Genomic DNA, 10,202 nt, shown 5'->3' with positions numbered 1-10,202 from the left:
CCGCCCTGTTGGAGAAGGGGGCAGAGCGGCGCTCGTCCAATTGTGGCGGGACCGACTCCCTGGAGAGAGAGGGACCCTACAGGCGTGGTTGTTCTTTCCCAAAGCCGGGCACCCTGAGACGTACGAGCCGACGGCCTGACGCTGGACGGGGCGGGGGACACGCTCACACGCGTCCAAGCGCATGTGCGTCGTTCGCGGTCGACCTGCGGGGGACCGGCTCCAAAACGGCCAGAACACGCCTCCGTCTCCCGTGATCATGACAAGGATTGGGTCCGGTGCCGCTATTCCGCTTCTTCAGCATGTACCAGTCATTCCATTGGCGTCAGTTCTGGTGGGCATACACCATTGGCTGAGTCACCCCCCTCGACTACCCCGCGGCGATGTTAGCCACGACCCTCCCCGCCCCCCTTCAGTCTGCCGGCCAGGGCCGACTCCGGTGGCCAAGCGAGGGGCCGTTGAACAGGCACATTGAGTCGTCGGTCTCTTCGGTGGGCATCTGTTGTGGCTTATGTATTTTGTTTTTTTATTTCATCATTATTCCTGTGCCGGCTGGTATGTTTGCATTATCACGGATGCGTCTCCGTGTAACACCCGCTGACAGAGACTGCAGGCCAGTTGTCTCTCCTCCGCCCTGCCGTCTGATCGGTCTTTCGGAACTTTGTGCACACCTTTCCGCGCCCTGAAACCGCTGGCCGAGGAGCGAGAGATCCTACGCCGCGGGCCAATGCCTCCAGCCCCTGGACCGATCTGCTGGCTTTCGGCGAGTGCTGGGGGAGGGGAGAACGAGGGCGGGGGCGAGACCGGACCTGCCCTCGGTGGCTGATCCGCTCTGCTCGCCTTTTCGTCTCCCAGCGGGGGCACATAACTTGCCGCCGAAATAACCTCCGCTGCTGGGGGGGGGGGGGGGGGGGGGGAGCAGAGAGCTGCAATCCTGCCGGTCACACCATCCACCGAAGGGAGATCCCCCAGGGAACGAGAGCGCCTCGCTGGGATCTAAAGAGACGTCGCACCCAGCCTCCGATGCACCACCGTACATCGGGCACTCATTGCCCTCCTCCCCCCCCGTCCTTGCCTTTGCCTTCCCACCAGACTATGAGCCACTTCCTAGCTGTGTGCTTGATTGCTGCTCCAACCGTCGTCGCCGCTGCCGCTGCCGCCGCCGCTGCCGCCGCCGCCGCTGCCGCCGCCACTGTCCCGCCCGCTCTGCGTGTCCCATTCCACGCTCTGAGCAGCCTCTCGCTGGCCCACGTCTCCATACCAGGGCCTCTTTCATTGTGACCACACGCGTGCACCCGGTGTCCTGTGCCCGGGAGTTCTTTCCCTCTTATTTGGCCCCCGATCAATATGTTCGGCCGGGCAGTGCATTGCCTGGGTCGTACTCAATGGCTCGCCCTTCTGACGTTGAGCCTCATCATTGACGCGGCAATTGCGCATGGCAACGTCGCGGTCGCCACAGCAGCCCACCACGCTTCGGCTCCCGAGTCGCCGAGTGGGGCGCTTGTGCCGGGGTTGAATACTGCCCTCGAGGCGGCCACGGCCATGGCCACGGCCACGGGGACAGCTACGGCTGCCGGTGGCCGGGTCCTCTTCCTCGCCTCGCCCTCGGATTGGCTTGTTCTGTTGATCATTTGCACGCTGATGTTCATCTCCACCTACTTGTGTGGGGCCTTGCCACTGGTAATGCCCTTGAGCCCGGTGGTTTTGGATCACCTGAATGCCCTGAGCGCTGGGATCCTTCTCGGCACGGCGCTCATCATCATCCTGCCCGAGGGGGCCGATGTGCTGTACCACTCGAGCCAGCAGCATCACCATGCCGGCGAGGCCGTCACCTCTGTGTCTTCTTCCCCGAGCTTGGCCCTTGGCCTGGCCCTGGCACTGGGCTTCTTCGTGATGATTCTCGTGGAGCAATTCAGCCCCTCGGCAGATGGCCACGGCCATAGCCACGGCCACGGCCACGGCCACGGCCACGGCCACGGCCACGGCCACGGCCACGGCCACGGCCACGGCCACAGCCACACCCACGATCAGGGATTCTCTTCCTCCGATCAACATGCGACTGGTCTTCCGGTCGCTTCCGACCCGATTTCCTGGCAGCCACCAGCCGTCCTCCGGGCACACACCCAGCCAGCCGTGCCGGGCTCTGATGCCACCGCGGCTGATGTCACCCCGTGGACTCGGCGCCACACGGTCGACGAGGGCGTGAGCGACTTGCATAGCCCGCCCGGGGCCTTGCCGCCAGGCATGTTGGCAGCCACCCAGTCCGGGACCCGGCCCGGGACCAGTCTTGCTAGTCTGGACACTCTTCTCTCGCCGACGCCGCCCTCCTCCGGGCGGGTGTTCAACAGCAGCGGCGGGGCCAGCGGCGCCAGTGTCTTCAAGAGCTCGGCCTTCCTCGGGATTTTGATCCACTCCATGGCTGATGGCCTGGCCCTGGGATCGACCCTGGCCGCGAGCTCGAAGTCCCTGTCGGAGGCCTTTTCCCTGGGGCAGGGATCCTCTGCGGCCCTTCCGATGTTGGTATTCCTGGCGCTCATGATTCACAAGGCCCCGTCGTCCTTTGCCATGACATCGGTCTTCCTGCGGGGCGGTGCCTCACGTACCGTGACTCGCCTGCGGCTGTTGATCTTCTCGGCGGCCGTGCCCCTCTCCACCCTGATGACTTTTCTGGTCATTCGGCTGGTGTTCCTGATCGGCCGCAGTCTCACCACGGGTGGAGGTGGTCAGCCAGGAGCCGAGGCCGGCCTCAATGGCTGGTGGACTGGCAACATTTTGACCTTCAGCGCGGGGTACGTGCACTCGTCCTTTTTGTGGAGAATCCCTCATGCGCGTGGCGAGGCTCCCCCGCCTATGTGATATCTTTATTGACTCGGGCTTGCTGTCGCTTGTTCGCAGGACATTCATCTATGTGGCAGCCACGCACGTGCTGCCGGCCCTGACGGCCACCGGCGCCGCGAATGACCCCCACCAGGCGGCGGTTGCATTGCTGGGGGCCGAGGCGGCCAGGGCATCGGGGAAAGCAATGCTTGTCGAGGGCTCCGACCGTGCCGGGGGCCCCCAGGAAGAGCAACCACTTTCGCATGGTCGTCTAAACCTTGTACGTTTTCAGTCGCTTCGAGTACCGATGCGCCAATTGCCTTCTCCCGGCCCTGGCCTCATGCCCCCACTACCCCTCCCTTTCTCACCTGTACCTTTCTCTCTCTCTCTCTCTCTCTCTCTCTCTCTTTCTCTCCCTCCCCCTGTGCCCAGGCACAATTGTTTTACTTCGCCGTTGGGCTTTTCTCGCCGGTCCTTATGCAAACCGTGGGCGGCCACGGCCATGGGGGGCACTAGAAGGCAGCCATTTCTGGGCCACCATTAGCCTTCCAGGCATCCTCCCCCCCACTGCGTTGTGTTGTGCCCCCTGCGTGAGAGCAAGGAGGGAGTAGTCGTGCACATCCCCCTCCACAGTAGATGCCCAACACCGGGCGGACCCTTACCAAATGTACCATAAACTTGATGCGCTATCATGTGCAAAAGCGCCTATGAAGAGAGAGGCGATCTGGAGAAAACACGCGTGGAAGGAGTGATCGAGGCGCGGGGGCGAAATGTGTGAGGGGATTGTATTTTGTATCTCATCGATTCGCGCGTGCGCAGGCACAGGTGTGCTGGTCGCCGCGCAAGAGGGCAGCGGATTGTGCCAGGGGAGAGGAAAGACGAGGAAGAGTGACAAGGACGGAGGCACGGGAAGAGGGGAAAGGAGGAGAAGGAGAGAAAGGGCGGGAGGGAGAGAGAGGGGAAGAGGGAGGAGAGGCGAAGGCAGATGTGCATGTGTGCCGCTGAAAATGCGCACAGATGACATCATGCGTGCGTCCAGATATCCATGCGGCAAGGGGCCATGGCGGGGGCCCGCCCTCCTCTCCGCACCTGCCCCGCCCGATCGCTCGCTTGCTTGCTCCTTCTTGCCTCCCAAACAAGGACAGGGATGGGCCGAGCTACCTATGAGCACGGGCATAGTCAGACTCACGCGTCGTCGGCCACGAAGTTCGGGTGAACCACGACCACCGGGTTGGCCCCAGCGCTGGCCAGCGCGGCCAGCGGGTCGCCCCCGGCGACTCCGCCCATGTCGCTCGCCTCCGGCAGGCTGTCCATCTCCTTGAGGACCAGGAGAACGCGGTCGCGAACGATGAGCGACCGAATGACCAGCCGTACGATGGTCTCCTCGGCGCGAACGTCCTCCTCGGCGGCATTCGGCTCGCGATCGATGAAGTCCGTCAGGTACCAGGCCACGATGTCGTCGATCCGAGCTCCAGAGGCCGCGTTCCCGGCCTCCTGGTCTTCCAACCGCCGGAGATAGTACACCACCAGGTGGGCAATCGACTTGTACCGCTCGACGGTGATCTTGCGGCCGGACGCGGCGGCAGCCGGTCGGCTGGCCGCCGCGTCAACCGACGATGGCGGTGCCGATGACGGAGCCGGCGTAAGCCCCGACGACGAGGAGGGCACATCCGAGGAGGGGGCATGCGGTGTTGCCGGGCCCAGGGCGCTGGAGCTGGGGACCCCAGCCGCGGCAGAAGCCGCATCGACCGCCGCCGCCTCCTCCTCCTCGCCCTCGGGGATCATCAAGTCATCCAGCCCCTCGATGGCGTCCAGATCGCCGAGAGAAATGTCATCGGTCTGCACGTGCATCAGAGACATGCGCAGCAGACGATACGCCTCGTCCACATATTGCGGATGGATGTGGGCCTCGCAGTGCAGTCGGGCCAGGGCCTCCGACAGGCGGATCATACTCTCCAATTGGCGAACCGTGATCCGGAAGCTAGTCTTGCCGGCCACATTGTTGACATCCGTCTGCCGGAGCTTGCGATAGTACTCCGCCAGGAGGACCTTGCTTTCGGGGGTGAGCTGTTTTTTCCCCGCCCGGCAAAAGCAGGAAGGAAGAGGACCAGCCCATGGGGGATGGGCGACGGGTGGCGGGAGTCAGCCAGCGAGCCAAATCGGTAATGGGGTTTTGCCTGATGGGACGCATGGGGAGGGAGGTGGGTAAAGCGGTGGAATTCAGCGCGGACCTTGGGACGCAGAGCGCGAGCAAAGCGCAAGTACCGCTGAAGCTCAGCCGTCGAAAAGGGCGGCGCCAGGGTGACGCTCTTGTTCTGGTGGACCTGGATCAGGTGTTGGGCGATATTCTGGTCGGAAGTGGCGTCGATCTCATCCACCAAGACGAAGAAGAGGTCAAAGCGGGACATAATGGCCGGAGACATGTTGACGTTGTACTGTGTGTGTGTGTGTGTGTGTGTGTGTGTGTGTGCGTGTGTGTGTGTGCGATTGTCCATGGTTTGAGGATGACGGAAAGCGGGTTAGGGATGAAATGCCAGAAGCTGCTAAGGCCGATCAAGGGGAGCAAGTGATGCATGCGTGTGTGTATGTGCGTGTGGAAGGAGGGGGCCGACAGGAGGGAGACAGGGAGGGAGGAGGTTGATAGAATGGAGAATGGACACGCGCACGCGCGGATGTGCGTACCTTAAGCGAGCGGCGCTTCTCGTAGCGACCGTGGATCGGGTTCGCTGCGGCCAGGACCGATGTCCGGGCGTTAAGGGTGGCCGAAATGCCGGCCTTGGCGATGGAAATGGTTTGCTGCTCCATGGCCTCGTGAATGGCCACCTGGTCGTGGAGATCCATCTTGTCGAACTCGTCGATGCAGCAAATGCCCTGGGGGGGGGGGGGGGGGGGGCAAAGGAAGACGTGGCGTGTGTGCGAATGTGTGGGGATGTGAGTCAACATGTTTGTGTGGGTGTGCGCGTGCGCGCGCGCGCGGATGGACGTCGCGCGGGTGGATTGGCCCCCACCCTGGCTCGCCTCCCCTCGCTGGGTCACAGACAACTCGAAAGTGAGGACGGGCAACGCACATTGTCGGCCAACATCATGGCGCCAGCCTCGATGGTGAACTCGCCGGTCTCCTCGTCACGGACCACCGAGGCGGTCAAACCGGCTGCACTGGAGGCCTTGCCCGAGGTATACACTGCGCGCGGCACAAAGGAGGCCACATACCTGGGTGTTTTTTTTTCCCGAGGGGGGGGGAGGGGAGGTGGGTGATGAAGAGAAAGAAAGAGTCAGCAGGGCATGGACTTTCAGCGAGCGAAGGACAGGGAGGGAGGTGGTTGGACCAACGCACTTCAGGAACTGACTCTTTGCGGTGGAGGGGTCGCCGACAATGCAGACATTGATGTCACCACGAAGGCGAACGCCCTCATGCGAGGACTTATGAACACCGCCGAAAAGCATCAGCAGGATGCCCTTCTTAATTTCGTGGCTGCCATACACCGACGGACAGATGGAGTTGATCAGGCGCGAATAGAGATTGGGGCTGTTTTTCATGGCCCAAATCTCCTGGCGCTCCTCCAGCGTAAAGGACTCGACAATGGCGCGGACATCCATCTCGCTGTCATGGAAGCGGAGTTTGATCTGCACATGGCTTGGTTGTCAGGGGGGGGGGGAGGGATTGCCCGGACAAAGGGCGACACAGGGGAGACACGGGATCGCCGCATGGGCAAGCAGACACGGGTCCATGGACGTACATTGCTATCGGCGTTATCGGCACTGGAGGCCAGGAAGGCCAGACGATATGTAAGCTCACGCACACCGAGGGCCTTCAACCCGGAGGTGCCCTCGCCGGAGGCATCGCGCGACCGGGCATTGCTGGAACGGGTCTGCGTCTGGCCCTTGACCCCGGGGCCGGAGGACAGCTGCGCGACATCCGGCACAACAATCAGGCAGCCGGAAAAGACGGCCTTATCGCCGGGCTTCACACGATCGCAGGTCTCATTTCGCAGGATGATCTCCATGCTAAGGCGACGCAGGGGAGACAGGAGGGAAAGCGCTGTGAGGAGGGGCAGAGGAAAGCAGTGCGTGCGTGTGCATGGGACGTACGTGCGAGGCATACTCCCCGGGGGGATTTCGTCGGAATTCTCCTGCACACGGACCTTCTGCCAGTCGCAGAAGGTGCTCTGCTCAACATCGAGCTCCCACTTGGCTTTGTTGTTGCACTGGTTGTTCGGGCACATGGCCGGCTCGGTGTACTTGAACTGCTGCTCGACCGACCGGACAACGGTCTGACAGAGTCCGCAACGGAAGGTACCAAGGAGCAGCTCCGGCCGAACTTCGGTCAGCCGAGTGACCGTGGCGCAGATGGTCGACAACCGGCCAATCGAATGGGTTCGCAACTCGCGGATGCTATGGCAAGGTCGATGGGGGCGGGTCAGTCATCGGGTGATGGGCAGCCGCAAGTGCGCGGGTGCGGGTGAATACATGTGTGCGAACACAGGCCGGCACACATACACACAGACACACACACACACACACACACAGGCAACCAGCCAACCAGCGAAACAAACATATGCATATGGGCGTGGGCAAGCAAGCAATGGCGCACCGGCAAATGTCCTGATAGCCGTAGAGACTGATCCAGAACTCGCGGTATTGCCCCTGGAGAGACTTGGCCGCGTCGGGGCGAATTTGCCGGACCATGTCCAACAAGGCCAGACGCAAGTACGGCTCCACGCGCAGGAAGTGGTCGCGCAGGACGTCCGCCAGGACAGAGCTAAACTTTTCCACATCGCGATAGTCCACCGGCAGGGTGCACTGATTCCGGTCGATCATCTCCTGAATGGATGTTTGGCACTGGCTGCGGGTGGGAATCCGAGGGACGAGGAGTGCGGGTGGTGTTGCTGCACGGGTCAGTGCCTGGCAAGAAGCAAGATGGGAAAGGCGGCTGCCTTCTTGGGGGGCCGGGGAGCGAGGGGGGCGGGGACAGGAAAACGCACTCTTCCAGGAACTTGACAAAGGACACACGCGTGGACTCACCGAGGTCATCGGCGACCTTGGTGACAGGCTGGTGCGCCTGGTGGAGACGGACGTCCATGGCGCGAACAGTGGAGCACTAGCGAGGAGGATGGAGGAGGGGGTGTGGAGGGAGGAAAGAGGATCGAGAGAGAGAGAGAGAGAGGAGGGGAAGGATGGGGAGCGTGGCGTATTGTGGTTCCCGCGGCGGGAGGCCCCGGCCCAATGGCACCCCGTCTCTTGGCTCATGCATTTCGGTTCACGTGTCGGGGGGCGCGCGCGCGCGCTCGGCCAGGCAGCGACAAACCTCCGAGGCTATGATCGCTTCTTGTTTGAATGCACCCCGGCCATCCCGACAGATATGCGCCTGTGTGCACAGACGTACACGCATGGGACTGTCCCCCCCCCACCCCACCTCCCCCCCCTGGGTGCGGGTATGATCGTCCAGCAGGTAATAGGCACGCCGATCTGGGGCCACCCCGTCAGGGCGAACGGGGTGATGCACGCTCGCCAGCGAGGGCACACACGCAAGCACAGAGGCACGGCCGTTACAGATCCCAGGAAGCAGCCTTGCCCGGCTCGCCGTCTCCTCGCACCATCAGGACCGGCAGATTGCATGGACCGGTAGCTTCCTTTCTGTTCCACGCACCACCCCCTCTCCCCCCGTCCCCGGCCGGTGGCCACTCAAATTCATCTTGGCGTCGGCCGCACCGCCGCGCCGTAACGGCCAGGTAATGACGTTCTGGCACGTGCGTGGGCAATTGCCGGGGCTGCGGCGGCAGCTCGGTGCAGCGGATCAAGAAAAAGGCTGGAACTTCGATTATTTAATGGGGTTGTTGTTTTAAGCATATATAGAGGGGCGAGAGAGAGAGGCGGAAGCGTGAAGAAGGGAGAGAGAAAGAGGAACATGGAGAGGCATGTACGGAGGCTTCGTGTTCAGGAGACCATGGGAGTGGGTCCTCAGAACATAGCGGGCCCCAGCGGGTTGGCTCTTGGCAACGGGAACGGACAGCTTGCGATTTGATACACAATTGTCAACTAAAGTTGCCTTGTTTTGGTTGTTCTAACGTCCATTTGGGGCAAGGAGGCCACAAGTCCGGGCACACTTAGAGGGTCTTCAAGTATCCGGCACCGTTTGTCTCGATCTCACCCCCTCAGAGAGGATAACCCGTGACCCGCGGCAACGCCCGTGACCCCCTTCCCGCGCTGTTCGGTAGGTAGCCCGCGTCCAGCCTTCCCCCCCCCCCCTTGTCCTGTCCTCAATTCGTTCTTTCGTCCGGCCCTCCTACCCCCCGGGGTGATTTTCCATGCTCATGTTCCTTCCCCCCCCCCTCCCCGCGCAGTTGCATCTGGCTCCATGATAGCACCAGGCTCCCCCCCCCCCTCTCGGGTCCCACTTGGGCAGCGGACTGGCCGTGAGTGTGTCCAGACCGGGAAGGGCATCAGGGCAGCCGGAGGGAGAGAGGGCAGGGACCAGACTCGGCCCGGGCGCGTCCCTCGCTCTGTCCCCCCCCTCTGCCTCGTTGTCACTCCCACGAGCCAATGTTTGGGCACAGAGCAAGAGACCGTCCCCCTGGTGGTGGTGTTTTTCTTTGTTGTTACTTGGGGAAGGGGGGGGGGGCGTGAACCTGCTGCGCATGCAGCCTGGTCGCGCCCCCTTTTGGGGGAGGGGTACCGTCGAGCCACAGGAGGACCGCACCTGCCAGCCCCATACCCCGCGCAGTGTTATTATTTGTCCGCGGCGTCCCGTCCCCCAGGGTCATTGGTGTGCACGCCTCAGCCCCCCCCCCCCCCCCAACTCCCCCCCCCCCGCCCATTTACGGACTCACAGGACAGCTTCACCTCTGGCAGGGGGGGACAGGGACGTACGCCCACACGCGCACACTTTTACGCACATATGCGCCGGGTCCTATCCACACCCCGGGGGAGGGGTCCCTCCGTCAGGTGAACCCCCCCGGGGGGTGGGTGGGTGGGTGGGTGGGGGGGACAGAGCCCAAGGTCCATGACCCTCCACATTTGTTCCCAAGGCGCAGGCAAAAGCGCCTGCCTCCTCGTGAAGAGGCCGCAGATCGGCCCCAACTTGGCCCAGACACTCGAAGCAGACAGCTCCCGGCCTCCCTCCTCCCCCTTTCCTACCCCCCGCCTCTTCTTCCCCCCCCCCTCCCCTCCCCCCTCACCCTGCCCCCGTCCACACGCGCGCTGGTCCCTCTTCCAGAGCCCGTCGAGCCGAGCCGCCGTCATGTCCTCCACTGCCCGGCCCTCCGCCGCCCCCCTGTCCAAGGAGAACCAGCAGAAACTCCTGGCCATCGCCATCAACAATGTCCGCGAGCATTCCATTCGCATGAAGCGCTCTCTGGTGCGCCTCCCCCTTTTCCCTGGCCCCCGCTCGC

At 63.0% G+C, this 10,202-nt stretch overlaps 3 protein-coding genes across 3 annotated transcripts in view; 2 read left to right on the top strand and 1 right to left on the bottom strand.

Annotated features, from left to right (window-relative positions):
- Positions 1-1,165: 1,165 nt before the first annotated feature.
- Positions 1,166-3,543, top strand: H696_01745 (hypothetical protein). Its single transcript, XM_009495655.1, has 3 exons — positions 1,166-2,786; positions 2,893-3,094; positions 3,247-3,543. Exons 1-3 carry the CDS (start codon positions 1,345-1,347, stop codon positions 3,328-3,330), a joined length of 1,728 nt encoding a protein of 575 aa, XP_009493930.1. The 5' UTR covers positions 1,166-1,344; the 3' UTR covers positions 3,331-3,543.
- A 42-nt stretch (positions 3,544-3,585) lies between these two features.
- Positions 3,586-7,959, bottom strand: H696_01744 (minichromosome maintenance protein 6). The gene is made up of 9 exons (XM_009495654.1): positions 7,797-7,959; positions 7,406-7,657; positions 6,904-7,206; positions 6,552-6,819; positions 6,149-6,438; positions 5,883-6,024; positions 5,497-5,685; positions 5,046-5,249; positions 3,586-4,881 (listed from the first exon to the last, which is right to left on the bottom strand). Exons 1-9 carry the CDS (start codon positions 7,892-7,894, stop codon positions 4,000-4,002), a joined length of 2,628 nt encoding a protein of 875 aa, XP_009493929.1. The 5' UTR covers positions 7,895-7,959; the 3' UTR covers positions 3,586-3,999.
- A 2,011-nt stretch (positions 7,960-9,970) lies between these two features.
- H696_01743 (hypothetical protein) overlaps positions 9,971-10,202 on the top strand; it is a 3,954-nt gene continuing 3,722 nt past the window's right edge. The window contains exon 1 of the mRNA XM_009495653.1: positions 9,971-10,168. Within this exon, the coding sequence (XP_009493928.1) occupies positions 10,052-10,168 (117 nt within the window). The 5' untranslated portion in view covers positions 9,971-10,051. The remainder of the gene's footprint in view (positions 10,169-10,202) is intronic.

Source organism: Fonticula alba (assembly GCF_000388065.1).
Source record: "Fonticula alba strain ATCC 38817 unplaced genomic scaffold supercont2.2, whole genome shotgun sequence".
Taxonomy (NCBI): domain Eukaryota; order Rotosphaerida; family Fonticulaceae; genus Fonticula; species Fonticula alba.
This window is presented reverse-complemented; position numbering and strand designations above follow the sequence as displayed.

Excerpts from the sequence above, each read along its gene's own strand:
- H696_01744 (XM_009495654.1), bottom strand. The coding sequence starts at position 7,894 with ATGGACGTCCGTCTCCACCAGGCGCACCAGCCTGTCACCAAGGTCGCC. Across the intron at positions 6,439-6,551 it reads CCGATAACGCCGATAGCAAT|ATCAAACTCCGCTTCCATGA; the intron begins GTACGTCCATGG and ends AGCCATGTGCAG. Across the intron at positions 6,025-6,148 it reads GCAAAGAGTCAGTTCCTGAA|GTATGTGGCCTCCTTTGTGC; the intron begins GTGCGTTGGTCC and ends AAAAACACCCAG.
- H696_01745 (XM_009495655.1), top strand. The coding sequence starts at position 1,345 with ATGTTCGGCCGGGCAGTGCATTGCCTGGGTCGTACTCAATGGCTCGCC. Across the intron at positions 2,787-2,892 it reads ATTTTGACCTTCAGCGCGGG|GACATTCATCTATGTGGCAG; the intron begins GTACGTGCACTC and ends GCTTGTTCGCAG. Across the intron at positions 3,095-3,246 it reads CGCATGGTCGTCTAAACCTT|GCACAATTGTTTTACTTCGC; the intron begins GTACGTTTTCAG and ends CCCTGTGCCCAG.